This window comes from Lygodium microphyllum, chromosome 10, assembly GCF_053477565.2.
Source record: "Lygodium microphyllum isolate KBCC chromosome 10, Lygodium_microphyllum_v1.1.10, whole genome shotgun sequence".
Taxonomy (NCBI): Eukaryota; Viridiplantae; Streptophyta; class Polypodiopsida; order Schizaeales; family Lygodiaceae; genus Lygodium; species Lygodium microphyllum.
In genome coordinates this window covers 108,644,692-108,661,662 of record NC_141144.1, presented here as the reverse complement: position 1 = coordinate 108,661,662, position 16,971 = coordinate 108,644,692, and the positions used below count along the sequence as shown (strand labels likewise).

Genomic DNA, 16,971 nt, shown 5'->3' with positions numbered 1-16,971 from the left:
TCATCCCACAATGGTGGAAACATATTACCATCATGATGCAAGCTCTATGTGGTGGACTAGCTATCTATAAGGGTTGTTTTACCAATGACTATCCACCTTAACTGCCACCATCTAGAGTTGAGTTGAACCACAACATAGAACTATTTCGTAGAGTTTTATCTTTGCATAAGACACCTTATAGACATAGCCCACTTCACCAAAAAGAAATTCAATGCTAAGGCACTAAACTTCTAGATAAAGACCTCATCCATCCTAGCTTATCATCATTTGGATCACATGTACTTTTTCAATTTACTGAAGGCTAATCACTTGTATGCTAACCTTGCAAAAATTGTATTCTTTCAAGATCAAATTGAATGTCTAGGCCATATTGTTTCTTCCCAAGGCATCCGTATTGATCAAAAGACCATATGTACTGTAAATGAATGGTATGTTTTTTGAAATAAACACATGTTTTATTGGCTTAGCTTGTTTTCATAGCAAGTTTATGTGAACTTTTTCTTTGATTATTTTGTCACTAATGTTTTTACTTCATAAAAATATTGTTTTCTATTGGGGGGCTAGTCAACAAAAGCCTTTCAATTCTTTAAAATACTTTTTGACTCATGCTCCTATCTTGCAACTTCCTTATTCTAATTAGTTTTTCTTTTTTGTTGTTATTGATGCCAATGGATCAAGAATTGGAGTTGTACTCATATAAAATGACCATCCCATTGCCAATGAGAGCCGTAAACTGAAACCATCTAAGCAAAGTTATAATATCTCTGATGAAAAACTTTTAGTTGTGCATGCTCTAGACATTTGAAAACATTACCTTATGGGTTCATAAGTTTTAATAAAAACTAATTAATAAGCAGTAAAGTATCTTCTTTCTTAGTCATTAATTTCTAATAGACATTAAAGAAGCTTTCTTCATTTAAAATTTGCATCCTATGATTCTATATCAACCAAGACGTGCTAATGTTGTAGTTGATGCTCTTAGTCATCGTCCCTATAATTATGGTTCTACTCATCATATTCTTGGTTTTGATAAGATAAAAAGTGTCTATCAAAATCATGTGTCTTTAGTAGCAATTTAATATTTTGATTCCATGACTTCTACCTACTCTTCTAGTCTTGAATTTTGTGATGTGTGGCATTATATGCATGACTTTATCCTTTATATTTTCAATGCTTATACTTTTGTCAATAGAATTTTATACTTCCAAAAGAAATTATGTGTACCTACGCCATTTAGAATCATGGCTATAAATGAAAATGCATATCTCACCCTATATGGGCCACTGAGATATTCAATCCACTTTAATTGCTTATTAATAATTTTTATATTGGCCTAACTTAAAACATGATGTAGCTCAATTTATATTTGAACGCTTTATCTATCAAAGACTTAAATGTCATCATGGTAAAATATTTGATTTATTAATACCTTTATCAGGAATTCATGGAAATATATTTCCATGGATTTTATCAATGTTTTGTTAACTACTTTAGCCCATAATGATATAATTCGAACCATTGTTGATGGATTTAGCAAACAAGCCTATTTTATTAAATGTAAGAAGACTAATTGCCCCTCAAACCACAAGCTTTTCATTAGCACTATCTTTCCACACCATGTTTTTTCTCAAATTCTTCTATCCAATTGTGATTTTCTCAAATTTTGGATTGCTTTATTCAAGAACTTAGCTTCTAAAATGGACTTCATTTTTGTTTTTCATCTTAAAAGCAATGGCCAAACCAAGACTACTATTAGTACCATCCTAGATCTCCTTTGATCTTACACAATCGACCAACCTAATAATTGGAATAAATATTACCTATATTAAATTTTTCTTATAATAATATACATCAATACTACTGATCGAGCACCTTTTGAGATTGTCCATGGCAAGAAACTACCCATTCCTATGACTACTATCGCTTCTAATATTCCTACTACTGACGCTTTGGCATTTACCCATAAGAAAATTTAAGAGGATGCCTTTGAACATATTAAATAATCTCAATCGCACTACACTATTCAAGCTAATAAGAAACATCAAGCCATTAAATTTAATGAAAAACATTTGGTATGGTTGCATATACAAAAGCACTCATTAAAATCTATCGATCAATATTCTAAGATTAAATTAACTTCTCATTATTATGGCCTATTCAACATTGTACACGATATTAATAATAATATTTTTCAACTAGATATACCTCCACATTGATATTCTTTCATATCAATCTATTAAAACCCTTTTGATGTACATCTCCTATTACACTTGTAGTTGATCCACCTTTGTTAAATAAGGATACTGAGATTTTAATTCTTGAAAAGATTACAAACCATGATTTAACCACTACAAGAGCTAGTAATCAATACCATCAACATTTAATCAAATACAAAAATCATTCTATTGAGAAATCTGAGTAGGTTTAATAATCATACTTATCTCGTACTTATGAATTTTTAATCTTCATTTACTATTCACAATCACATTAACAGTTTGAAGGTCATAGTTTCACCACATTGAGACAGTGATGTATGAAAATATAGAGCTACCTTATTTTCATTTGGAGGTATGTGTCAATTTTGCCACATTGAGGTAGTACATCAATCCTTGTATTCTTCTTATTAATTTAATACAAATTCACTCCATTGAAGCAACACCAACATATGATTGATCACATGTGTATTTATTTGTAAATTATTTTATTCAACTCAAGATGATTGTTCCTTAACCCATCTATGTGATCAATATTATAAAAATAATGATTAAAATTATTTGTATAAATATTTTAATATCTTTTAAACTTTTTGTATGTCGACCCACGCATGACACTAACTGCTCATGCTTAATAATTAAATGACAAGAATTAACACAATTCGTGTTTGGTGTAATGGATTATTAAAAGATCATTATCTTATCAAAGAGTGCTTATGATGCATGAGGAATATTTAGTGTGTGCTCATATAGCACAAAATTATTTTATAGATACATATGCTTTAGCTTGATGATTGTATAAAGACAAGTGCTTGTAACTATTTGTGATCTAATTTATAAAAGCTTAAAAGTATTATTTTATGGATGCATATTTTGATTGAATTGGAAATGATATTTTAGATCTTACATTTTAAAAACCAACTCACTTTGAAAAAAATAATTTAAAAAGATGTACAAAAAAATGTATAATCTATTTTTGGGATGTCTTATCTTTTGAGCACTAAGAGAATAAAATTAAATGAATATATACATATTAGATGTGTTCACCCATACGTAGAGGAATGATTGTATCATATTGGTTTCTTATATACTTCTCTCTCAACTCTACTATTAGGCAATTAGTTGTTTATGAATTTTCTTTAACTTTTGATAAAGCTATGTTGATTTCTTTCAACATATATATCAAAGAAAAATGTTATTAGCAAGCAATATACATGGACAGTATGATAATATATGCCTCAAGAATCCCTACATGTATATCAAGGTCTCTATTTCAATAACGTGTGTACAATAACAATGGTAGCAAACTCCAAAAGTATGAAACCTATAATTTACAACTTGTGGCAAACAACCTATAACCTGAAACTACTTGTTACTAGCAATCTTTTCATTGGTTACCAATGCCTCATAATATATACAAAATGTCTCTACAATAAAAATTATAATCCTCCATCTATTTTACATGTTCTAAACCACCTCCACAAAATTGCAAAAAAAATGAAGCAACCCGTGTAGCACTTTACAAGTCAAACCATCTACAACTTGAAACTAATTATTTGTAGCAATCTATTCACTAATTGCCAATATCTAATAACCTATATACATGTTTCTACAATGGACCAAGCCTCAATCTATTTTGGCAAATTCTAAATCGCTTCTCCAAAATTGCAAACATAACTCAATAGCATGTGCAAAACTTGTAAGTCAAAAACAAAGCTCGAAACAATCTCAAATGGAAAAACAAAGTACAGTAAACCCTTATCAACCTTCCCTAAGAATTTGTCAATCTCTTTGCATGCATTGAATCTCATGCAAAGCAAAGACCGTGAAAAATTATGTTAGAAACACTAACTAAAGACTCCCTCTTGCTCTGATACTAGTTATTAGAGTCGCAATGAGAAATAAGATTGCACAAAAATGAAGAAAGATGCAGAGAGAGAGAGAGAGAGAGAGAGAGAGAGAGAGAGAGAGAGAGAGAGAGAGAGCAAACACTATGTTTGTGATGCTTTCAATAGCTCTCTTGTGAACAACACCTTAGTCTTATCACTCGAAGAATAAAGAATGTGTGTGTGTGTGTGTGTGTAGTTGGGGTTACCAAATAAGATAAGCAACTAACCATATTGACCTTTATTTCAACAACTAAAGTGAGCTATATACTTTACGAACACCATCATTATTGAGGTAAGTCAACAACATACAAGAAACTCACTCTTCCACTAATCCCTCAAATCCCACTATATATCATTAGATTAAATATTTGCATACTTCTTTAGTTGCATTATGGCAAAGCATAATGTTGCACTTAGTTGACATTGGATATGAAAGCCCTAAATAATTTGTAGTGATAGGTGAATATTGCCCAAGTTTTCTCTCTCTAAAGCTTTGTCCCTCAAGCTTATACATACATCTCACTTGTTTATTCTAAGCTTGTGTATTATTTTGCTCTTCCTTTTCATGATGATCTTTATAGCAAAGTTGTGAGCATTGTCCTGCTTTCACACTAATTGCACTCTTGTTTTACTCTCATCACTTTTTCAATGACTAACATCAACATCATTCCTCCACGCTTCCAACACCCCCTCCTACAATCTTTTTCCATATAGGTGCAAACCACATGAAATTGTCATGCCCTTCGAGGTGGACTTAGACTATATAGTCACCGTTACTACAACCTTTGTTGCCAAAAATCCATGCTGCGAACCTAGTTCGGAATCCATAAGAAAATTTCAAGTGTTTTTTGCAACATATCCAACGATTAATACTATCCATATGTCAATGGCATTGGTACATCATGATGGTCAACTCTTGTATAATCACACCAATAATCTCTAATTGTTGCAAACACTTCCTTAAGGTTGTTAGGATAGTCAATTCTTGCTCTAAACCACCTTATATTTGATAACATAGAAGCATTGTTTCAATGCTTTAGGGATACTTTAGTGTTGTCCCTTTGAGTACTTCAGCAATTCATTTAAGATATCAAGATGCACAAGAATAATGATCATCCAATATATTACGTACTAATGAGGACAAGCTTAACGGATTCTCTACAATGTGAAATGTATTTCATCGCCAAATTTCAATGGAATATCACAAATACGAAGCTATACCTCATTTCTTGAGCAAACCACCAACTATTGCCTAAATGAGCATGTTGGAGGGTACTGTGAGTCTGTTAAAACAGCAACTATACCTCACATTCACATGAAAATTGCCAAGTGGACTTCATAGTTTCTAGTCTCCAAGTATGTAATGAAGCACATAATGTCCTAACTGGTAGAAGAGTAATTATACCTCACATGAAAACTGCCAAGTTGACTCAGGCTATTCTCATTAATCTCAATGGAGTGTCTTGAGACAACCAGCTTTACCTGCATAAACAGTTGAACTCTGAGCATGTGAATGAGGATGACTCAATGGATATACTTTGTGAAGGTCTTATTATAGTATACACTTTGCCTCATGATGAGTCACAACGTTACCCTCATAATTTGATGACTTTACTGCATGTAAGAAGAATAATCAAACAAAGTCATGCTATAATGGGTATAACCAATCATGCAAATTTTTTGTGCATGTGATCAAAAGGCAAGGAAAAGGCCTCCTTTGCTGGTGGCTCAAACTCTCGGCTGATTCTACATAAAATTCTACAGAAACCAGCAACCACGATGATAAGAAGAAACTTTTCTATTCCAAGCACAAGTGTCGCATTATTAAGGACTATTAGGAGTTAGCCCACCAAAGAAGAAAAGAGGAAAGAGTAGTTGCTCAACTTTTTCATCATGGGACGAGGATTCCAAACATCTTTATCTCTAACCGCAGTTGCTGATATAGACACTACATAAGATATTGAAACCGCAGCTTCTCAATTCTCAGTACACATATCTTTAACTTACTAGGCATGTCTGAACATGCAAATGATGCTGAGAACATACATCTTGCCACGAGCAAGTGTCCTGTGATCTCAAGTCTTTGTTGCTTAGTGTTGTTACCATTTATACATAAAATGAATGGCACATACAAGGAATGCAAATTTGATGCAGGCAGTACTGGACATGCAAATATGCTGAGGGCACAGATCCTTCCCAGAGCAAGCATATCAAAATTACTCAAGATTAGACTGACTATTTTTATTAAAATCCTTGATTGAATTAGAGTATTAAATGAGGACAGTGACTTCCATGCCAGCAAAATGTTCCCCATCTATCAGCAATCCCTCAACGGTTATACTAAAAAAACCATCCACTGTGAAGGCAAGTTTTACTCACTCATTCAATTGATCTCACTTCCATTACTAACCGGTCCAACTGCCCACACCAAAACAGTATCCTTCCACCTCAAGCAAGCATAAGATCTGCTTGACAAACTTTCAACATCAAAGTACTCACAATAGAACATTATCTGCCCACCAAGAAAGGAAAAGTTCTGCTTCAAAATCTTATTCCATTGCAAGTTGTTATCTCTTTATACCCGAGACACCCTTCTGAAGTCTTTTCCATGCCATGACTGTGGTTGCAACAGAAAGGGTATACCTAGAAGGATACAAGCAAGTGTACATGCAAACATTAGCACTACACAAATTTGGAAGCTGAACTGTACAAACAGCGTGACAAAATTTTACTGGTACAAATCAATAACATTAATTTGAATTGGTTGCACTACATTACCGCATTGAGGCCATACGACAAGTTTGCTCAGAATGTCTAGTTATCAGAGTGCATACAATTAGATGAGGGTTACTCCTGAAGATAACTATGAGTCACATTTCAGAGGTACATTCAGACTATATTAAATGGCATTTGGTCTCACGGATGCCCCAGCTACTTTAAGAGGATTATCAATAGGATACTACGATCAATCGAGAGTATGCAGGTGCACTTTCCAGCGATATAATTGTTTACTCCAAGAGTAAAGATGAGCAAATGAGCATCTAAGAATTCTTCAAGAACTACGGAAGCACCAGTTGTTTGTTTCCTATTATTTTCAAGGGTCTAATAAAAACGGATGCTAAGAAGGAGAAAGCATCAGCTTGCCAGCATTGGTGCAGTCTTGAACCAAGAATACATTGTGGCTTCCAGGGTCAGAAGTTACAATGGAAAGAAGAATTTGGTTATATGTTGGGAGCACATTTTGGTAGATGGATCATCAAAGTTTGATGAGTTCTCTCAATCAGATTCAGTGAAACAAGGGTGATGTGTAAAATTCTTGTCCATATTTTGCTTTCCTACACGAGTGATTTTAGCAGGTTTGGGAAACTTGACACAAGGACATCCTACACCTCCCTACTCCATTAGGAGTTCTAATGCCACACAAAAATAACAATGTTTGTGCAAAACACTTCCCAGAGGAAAGTCATGGGAGGTATCATCAGTTAATTGGCATCATTGCTTAAATCCTGCAAATGACACTCTGTAGGTAATGCAGATCACAGAGACACCTCTAAGTCTGCAGGTCAACCAAACCTATAAAAACTATGCAGGGATTGTCTTTCTAGTTCTGCATTTTCCACTGTATTATCAAGCCACAGTACTAATGGAAGTCACATACCGTCTTTAGATTATTTAACTTATGCAAATACATGTATTCACAGATGCATATATTCAAGCCAAATGTTTGTAACAACTGATCTACATAAATGGTAGTCTCAGAACCCAGAAAATGACCCAAAAACAAATCAATGACTGTGCCGCAGTAGTGGCAGCATAACAGAGATGGCTGTAGTGATGACTGAGTTAGATAACACTGAAGAAAGTAAGAATGTCCCTCCCTACCCACAAGAACTTTATTCTTGCCCAACTGCCTTGTCCTCTAATGCCTTCATGCTTCCCTGAACACTCCACACAGTACAAAACTCCATACTATATACACATCACATCCAAAACTCCAATAATGCATGTGAGATAACATTATGAAGAAAGTAACAATGTCCCTACCCACAAGAACTTTATTCTTGAGAAAATGCCCTGTCCTCTACCACCCTCATATGCCCTCATGCTCCCTTAAACAGTCTGTGCACAGTATAAAACTCCATACTGCATACACGTCACATGCAATAATCCACTAATACATGCAGGAATGCCTTTCAAAAGCAAGCAAAGTTTTCTCCAGGCAAACATATTCACTGAGCTTAGAGGCACACAAAACACAACATTAAAAATCACAAAAAGCTACACATCAATAGAAAACCAGATATTGACTTAGAAGCATACCATGTAACTGCATAACTTATATGATCGACAGGCATGACTGAGGAGCGAACAAGTGTATCTGGATCTCTAGGAAGTGGATATTCTTTGGCCTTAAAAACATCTTTCTCCCCTTGCAAAGCTTCAATGTAAATAGTATTGACAGGAAAGCCAACAGCTCGAGCCATTGCAGGAACATCCACAAAAAACCATTGACCAGATCTGGGCTCATTTGATGGTACAAACATGTTGGGATTCTCACTGTTTCTGATTACACCAACTACCGTAACTGTATCTGGTTTAGTACCTGAAACCTGACAAAACAGGTGGATAGCTCTATAAGGGAAATTCAAGAGAATCACTTTTCAGAGAGTTTTATCTTATCACCATAAAAAAGCTGCCACAACCTCCTTTGTATTTTCATGTTTCATGCCCCAGAGCCAAGAAAAAAACCCCTTCTCTTTCTCCTTTTCACTGGATAAGCTATCTGGCTTGATGTTAGGTTTTGATTTCTGTTTCAAAGGAGCATCTTTCCAGCTTCCAGGAACCCAGCCACGATTCACCAGCACAGGGACCTGCAAACTAGCAAAAAATCTCATGAATAAATCACTTACTCTGCATAGTATCCCATCCAAAAAATGCAAATTTACACACACAAAACAGAACAATGAAGTAAATACAAATGCAATGTGAACCAGAACATTCAGTTTGATCACTAGTATGCATTGAGAAAATCAATAATCAAGCTTTCAAAAGCAAAGGCAAAAAGTTTTCACAGAATTAAAAAATACAAGCCTAGCTTCATGTATGCAATGATAGAGTAAATACTGTTATAAATAATGGGTGTCCATATCTCCAGTTGTGACCCTCAATCAAGGGACTATTGAAGTTTATAATGAGATATTCATTTGTTTCTTGGCTTAAGGTGTCCAACCCTGGTTGTAGTGAGTATCGGGGCAAACTTGGGATTTGCAGTTGCTTGTATTAGGTAGTCTTACAGGACTCCAGTGAAGTGTGATGCTGGCTTTACACCTTTTCTGTTGGTCTTCGGCTAAGTGGAAGGATCATTTTAAGTGGTAGATAAGTTCAAGCAATGGCATTGAACAGCTAGGAGACTTTGATGGTGCCCTTTATAGCAGAAGAGAAAATAATTACACACTTAGACAATAAAACAGTTTTTTTGCTAGGCTTACAGTAGTGGTGAAAAGATGAATGGACCACATGTACTACATCTGTGTCCACAAGAAAGGGAATCCTAATTGCTTTAACTTACAGCTATGTTTGTGGCCAAATGAGCATAATACTAAGGGGTCACTTGCTATATTAGGCTTTTTTGCAAGGGACTTTCTTCACCGTTCAGGAGGGGGGGCGTCTGGCCCTTGACAGAGGGCAGCAGGATGAGGGGATAGCTGCCCTTTCATGGAGGAGGATTCGGGTGGTGGGCCTTCAAGGGAGGACATGGCGATTGGACCCCTATGTTTTCTGGAAGGAGCTCAGGGAGTGGCGCCTTTGGATCTGGGAGGGCAAACCACTTGATGAGCTGGAGTGGGATCCAGGAGAGTGGCTACGGCCGACCGCTGCAATCACCATGAAGCCACCAAGGTTCCTAGAGTACACTGCCAGGATTGGCAGACACGTACTAATGCAGGAGGATATGGATTGGGCGCCGTCACGTAGCAGGCACTGGGCGAAGCACAGCATCACGGAGCCGTTCCAACGGACCTTCTAGCGCCGCCTATGGGATAGCTAGAGGCCAAGGAGGGTATCGTATTTCTTATGGCTGGTGGCACATGGAGGCTTGGCCGTGGGAAGTTGACTTGCCCAGATGCAAAAGGAGGGAGGTTGTAAGCGTTGCACACAGCAGCCTCTGGAAACCCCAAAGCACTGCCTTTGGTCATGTGAGGAGGCGCAGCTCGTGTGGAGAGGAGCATGCCGCATCCTCCGCCGTACAGCACCCAGCCTTGGATGTATCTCATAGGGAGCTTTCTGCTGGCAGACAATCAGCCAGGGCTGTCACCTTCTGTATGAGGCCGGGATGCAGGGCACGATATTCATCATTGAGACAGGGTCATGCACAGAGGTTGGTTTGGAGGCCCTACCCATCCGCCAGGTACTGGAGCCCACAGCAGACCGCTCTAAGGTATGGGAGATCATAGGGAGTCTTACTGGATGGCATATCTAGAAGGCGCGGTGTCAGGAGACTTTTGGTGGAGAGAGACTTTAAGCATAGGCGACCCTAGCTGAGCTCTGGACCTCCATCATCCACTCCCTCCGCGGCCGTTGGGATCAGGTGCAGGGTGAGTCCAGGGCTCGTCAGGAGCTCGGTGGTCACTTCATGCATACCTGGGGCGGCCAGGACCTGTTTTTTGTGATGCAAGCAGGCAGCCCCAGATGGCGATATACCCCCCTTCTTGCCCCCATTCCCCCCAAACCGCCCTGAAAGGCTTGTATTCATGATGTATTTGTGTTTCTACATCAGCTCCAACTAGTCTGTTGAGCATGAGCACTCCGTTGTAATCAGTTTCTTTGAGTAATATAATCAGCCACATTTTATTTGCAAAAAAAAATATTAGGCTTTTTTGCGAGCTTGTAAGCCCCCAACCTACATTAATAGCTAGGATGAGTGAGAAGCTTCCTGACATGCATTAGCACTATCCCTATATATAGCATGTGCTTGCTTTTTGGCTTCTTTTTCATATTGGTTATCAATGGATGAGAAGTGGTGAGTTTTGGATTGTGGGTTGTCATGATCCCACGTTTGCTAGAGTGATGAAGGAATTTTATTCTGTGAGGACTGATGATTTGGACAGAGAGAGCACTAAGATCGATATCTAGAAGACAAATGTCACTAAATTTGATAACTTCTAATTTCTAGGATGAAAATGTAAGTTTGAAGGTCTTGTTAGCTATATATGTTTACATCTCTCTTGATTGTGAGCCCTCTCGTTGAGTCACAACAGGGGACATTGTAGTTCTCTGATACTTTTAGTTTGTTTATGATCAATTTGGTAACTTTAGTCCATAGTGGTCACTTTAGTTAAGGTGGGAGAATTTTAGGTCAAACTTAGGGTTTGTCATCATATGCACCCTAGTGCTATTGTAAAGGTAACCTATAGCTGATTGTTGGTTTGTTTCAGAAATGAGGCTTCAGTAGAGCGCATGAGAGAGAAAACATGGGAATGAGCTATTGATTAACCACCAAGCCTTGGCACAACACTATTCATGATTAATTTAATAATCTCATAGTAAGTTTAGTACGTCTGCCACATCATCAACTTACTTGGTTTTGGCCTCTCTTCACACACACAAAATGGCCTGAGCCCCATTCATTAATTGGCATTAGCCCATGTTCATATGTTCAATCTCACGTATGCATTTAGCCGTGCCTCCTGGACCCCATATGAACCTAATAATATTTCTCTGTAACTGTCACATTGATTAATTATTACGTTAATTTAGATGACACTTTCCCTCAAGAACTTTCTTCATCCTCCAAGACAAAACTAGGAGCTTTGAATTGGGGAACTCTTCTCAATAGTGCTTACATTCATGCTTCTCCGATGTTGGACTCTCTTCTAAACAATCCTTTTGCAAAGAAATGGTAATGCAAAGTATACAGCAACACCATAGAACATAACCTGTAGAACATTGAATGAGAATCAATGAATAAGAATACAAATGATACAATCAACGTGCTTCCAACCTCCGTGTCAAAAGGACTGGGGCAGAGGTGGCATGTTGGAGTGTGACATACTCAAGCCGGACCCCAAAACACAGCAGCAATTCACCACTGGTCCAATAGTGTCAGTGAAGATGGCAACAGTAAATGCAGATCCAAAGGACTGGGGCAGAGGTGGCATGTCGGAGTGTGACATACTCAAGACGGACCCCAAAACACGGCAGCAATCCACCACTGGTCTGATAGTGTCAGTGAAGATGGCAGCAGTAAATGCAGATCCAACAGCTAAAAACACAGATCAGGCTATGTCAATGATGATGTCAGCACTCCAGGCAGTGGCAGGAGACTGTATGACAACAGAGTGGCCTATGAATGCTGGAACCACAGCTGTCATGATGATATCGCCTGCTGCAAAACCACCTCCGAACAGCAAAATGCAGGCGTGTCTCTGATGACAACAGGCTCTATGAACCCATGGACAGCAAGCCAACCTCAGATCAGCAAAAATGCAGATGCAAAAGTGCTCCAAAATTACTGTAGATGATGTCAAAAGATGACGTACCAGCAAGACAGTAGGGTTTGCGGGAAGGAACATGGAGTGAACTCGGCAAACATGGAGAAGAGAAGAGAAGAGAGAAGAAACTCTGATGAATGGAATGATGAAGATCTGAATCATGGAGTGAATGTGATAAAAGGGACCAAGGGTGCCATAGCACAAGGAAGATGATGAAGACAGCCACAAACCACGAACTGCAATGTCCTCCTGAAGGGGTGTGAGGGTAGTGGAGAGGCTGGAGAGAAGAGGTGACGGACTGAATGAATCAACTGTGAGGAATGAATGAGAGAGTGGCCTATAAATAGGCACAGTCAGTCTAGGATGGCGCCCCTTTTTGGGGCTGCAAACCCTAAACGCAAAACGCAGAAATGCAAAAAATGCAAACTGCAGGTGAAGGGTGAAGGGGGACAGTGTCCCTCGTGGGGAAATTGTTCACTTGCCCAAGCGCCCTAGTACAAAGATGATGAAAACATGCAATGCATAAGAGGAATGTCGGACTTTGTGTGGGCCGAGAACCATAAGGATATGCCTGTACTAGATCTCGGGAGGTGGCTCCATGCTGACCAAGTGACCAAGGCAAGAAGAGAAGAGGAGGAAGAAGATGTAGAGGATCCCTAAGATCCAAGATTTCCACCGGAAAGGGAACCTGCATTAAAGACCAGTAGACTGAGTGAATTGGAGAACCCGAAACACAACCTCGCGAGAGAAGCCACTAGCTACGTGCATCCATGCTAGAAGGAATACGAAGGCCTCGTCACCAAGTCGTGGCTGAACCTCTGAGGTTCCGATCCAGGTGGTACATGAAGATCCTGGGTATTAGTAGAAGAGATGACTAGTCGAAGATAGCCACCCCAATAAAGGAGAGGATGGGTGAAGAACTTCATGTGGAGTAGGTTCCCCCTCTAAGGTGGGAGGTGGAGGGGTCCCTTGCTGAAGTCAAACAAGAAGTAGATGCCCCCTCTGAGGGCAAAGAAATAACATCCCCCTCTGAATCCCCCTCTGAAGTAGATAGGGAATCCAAAAACTCATGGATCACGGACTCCGAAATGTTTGATGACGAAGGAAGTATCACCGGTCGTACCGAAGAAAGTATCTGGAGTACCGAAGAGCTCCCAGAGGTAGCCTCTCGAACCGGAGTAGTCGAGGGTAGGGAAGGGTGGGGCCCAAAATGAGCAAGAGGTAGGCAACAGTGGCCGTCTCTCAGTGGAGCAGACTAGGTAGCCGAAGAAGAGGAAGGAGTTGAGCAGCCATTGTCTCTCGAAGGAGCAGACTGACAAGGAGACAGTATCAAACAATCACTGTCTCTCGATGGAGCGGACTGCAAATCCGTAGGTCGTGGAAGCCGCTGTTCCCGAAAATAGATGGGAGAAGATTGCCGCTGGCATTGCGACGATCTCTAGGAGGTCGTAACACCAATCGATCCTCCATGTGCTCGAAAGGACTTAGTACGCATCGGATGCGTCTTATTGCCTTGAGCATAGTACTCTGATAGCCGATGTAGAACATTTTCTGTGGCCCTGAAAGGAGAGGTGGCACAAGGAGTGCCTGGTGGAAGACGCATATACTCCGGGGGGGTGGGAAGCAAAGGTCGAAATCGGCAAGCATTGGTGGTGTGTCCGGTGATGCCACAGTAGGAGCACCCAGCAGTCTGGTCATCTGTTGGTAAAGAAGTCATGGATACCAATGTGCCTTGCTGAAGAAGGAAGAGGTCACCAACCATGAACCACGAACCGCAATGTCCCCCTCAAAGGGTGTGAGGGCAGTGTGAAGCACGAACTGCAATATCTGCCTTAAGGGGTGGAAGGGCAGTGGAAGGACTGGAAGTGAGCTACCAGTGGGAGGATGTGACCAGCAATAAGAGATTGCAACCAGTAGAAACAGTCTAAAATTCTCCATGATCGGTGCAAAATTTGACCTCAACACAGACCAAAGAATTAATCCTTGTGTAAAAAAGAAGATAATGACACGAACAAATTCTGGGGTCCAAAAATAGTAACTCCCTAAATTTTAGGGATGGTGACCCCTGCATTCCTCAAGTTGTTCTGAGCAATTTTTATCATTGCAACCACATCAAAAAGTATAATGTGGCTCAATTATAGTGACTTTTATTCCATGGGCATTCTCACATGTGCGTCTTCTGTCTTGGCCAAGCTCATTGTCCTGCACCATCTCCAGTGGCTAAGCACATAGTCCCAAAACACTGGCATTCTATTCTTTAGTGCCCATTCAATCTGGTCCCAAGGCTCAGACAAACCATTAGTCCAATTTGTCCCAATGGCTGCCTCTTCTGGTCATGCAAAGATCTCGGCTTAATCTAAGAGAACTCTGGGGGTAATAAGCAGCAGCAACTAAAAAAAGAAAAATAAAATATTTATATAAGTAAATAAGGAAAGCAACTGCAAAAAGTATCACCACTTGGTGACAAGTGCAACAAAAATGTGGACAGCAAAGAAATAAATGCTAGAATGATGGCAAAATAAACAATGCTCCTAAGCTAGGGCTCCTACGGAAAAAACTAAAATATGAGAACTAATTGTACAACACATGGGCACTGCGGCAAGAAAGTTGAAATAGTCCAATCTAAAATGGTGGGGCTGGTCCAAGTGGCCGACATAATGACGTGCAACATGCACACTCAACCTAATTGTAGGGAATGAGGCATAAAATATGTCTCTTTGATTCTTTTGCAAAAGTTGTTAAGCTAAGTAAAAGGCATGATAAGCTCCTATGATTTTTTTGACAATGTGGCTGATATAAATTTAATTATTGTATAAATTTAAATATTGTCCAAATTCATCTCCAACCTTTACATTTCAGCTTAATATGGCTTTTTGTTTGAATGGTGTGACAAAAGTTTAATGTGGGTCATGAGTTATAATTATTAAGTGTAAAAGGTTTTTTTTTTCCTTGGACTGGATATGTTTTGACTAGAATCTAGAGTTACGTACGTTTTTTTTAATAGACTCCTATGTTTTTTTTGCCTTGGACTCGCTTTGTTTTGACTAGAATCTAGAGTCACATATGTTTCTTTTTCTTAGACTTGCTATGATTTGACTAGAATCTAGAGTCACGTATGTTCTTTCTTTCCTTGGACTTGCTATATTTTTCTTTCCTTGAACTCTCTATGTTTTGACTAGAATCTGAAGTCACATACGTTTCAGCCCAAGATATCCTTAACATAGTTGAACATGCTTTCATAACCTCCCTTGCTCAAACAAATTCGGCCCTTATTGCAAAGAGCAAAAATCTGCTCATGGCATATCAATGCGTCAGTTCTAGAATGACATGACTCCTGTCCTTAGGAGAGAATGTTTACTAGGACATTGATAGCTTCCCTTCGTTACCAAGTTAGCAAAAATGAAAGCTTCTTCGCTTGTCATACAGCCAGTGAGACGATTGCACAATCCAATAATGAAACTGTATATGCCAACAAAAGATCACATTTGATGGAAAATGGATGTAAAATTATTTTAAAATAAGGACACTACGGCCCGCCACCCTCCCTTCCCATTTGCTGCCTCCCCACCTCCCAAACTCTCCCCACAGCATTTGCTTTCTTACTTTCATTTTGAGGGGCAATTCAAACCAAAGGTAACAGCAAAAGGAAATCTCATATCTAAACACCAGAAAAACTGCAAACATACCTATGCCCATTGTCTGATACTGGAATTAGAGGTGTTATTAAAAAATATCCCCTCTCAGTAACCCCATGATTGCTGCGTCCACGAGGACCTAGAAATAATGATTTATCCTCAAGAAAAACTCCTTCACACTGAACTCTTCTATACTCTAAGGACTGCAACATGTTTTCTTCAACTTCCTGAAGGCCATTGTTTGCAGAACGATGTTGAGAGGACAAATCTAGTGCCGAATGAACAGGAATTATTTCTTCAGCAAGCCTGTTTCGCTGATGCTCTAGTAATTCGACCTACACACAGACCATGGTAGTTGAGAACTTTATACGACCATAAAGCAGTGGAATGTAACAAAACTTAGGCACCTTTACATACTTCACTGTTCAAACTTTACCTTCCATTGCCACCTAAGAATTTGCCATGTACCTAGACCAAAAGTGGCAAGTCCTGGAACAAAGAGAAGCAACCCAGACCACCTCCGTTTCTCCTTGCCTGCAAAGATCTAATTCACAATGAGAGAATAGAAAGAAACGATGAAGCAAAAACAAGACACGCTGCAAATCTAATAAAGACATTAGCACTGGAATAATCGAAGAAATGGAAAAACCACAAACTGAACAAATTGAACAGCACTATGTACATGTAACAGTCAGGAATCTCAAGCAGAGCTATAAAGCACTCTGTGCACTTTTGGTGGGGGGGT

The 16,971-nt window shown here is 39.1% G+C and overlaps 1 protein-coding gene across 2 annotated transcripts in view; it reads right to left on the bottom strand.

Moving 5' to 3' along the window:
- Nucleotides 1-5,234: 5,234 nt before the first annotated feature.
- The window catches only part of LOC148030420 (surfeit locus protein 1-like), a 32,804-nt gene continuing 21,067 nt past the window's right edge, over nt 5,235-16,971 (bottom strand). The window contains exons 2-6 of one of the 2 annotated variants that reach the window (XM_087686738.1): nt 16,663-16,770; nt 16,278-16,561; nt 8,806-8,980; nt 8,423-8,712; nt 5,235-6,745 (exon numbers count right to left, since the gene is read on the bottom strand). In XM_087686738.1, coding sequence (XP_087542864.1) covers nt 6,670-6,745; nt 8,423-8,712; nt 8,806-8,980; nt 16,278-16,561; nt 16,663-16,770 — 933 coding nt within the window. In that variant the 3' untranslated portion in view covers nt 5,235-6,669. The remainder of the gene's footprint in view (nt 6,746-8,422; nt 8,713-8,805; nt 8,981-16,277; nt 16,562-16,662; nt 16,771-16,971) is intronic. The other variant, XM_087686737.1, reaches the window with a different exon arrangement.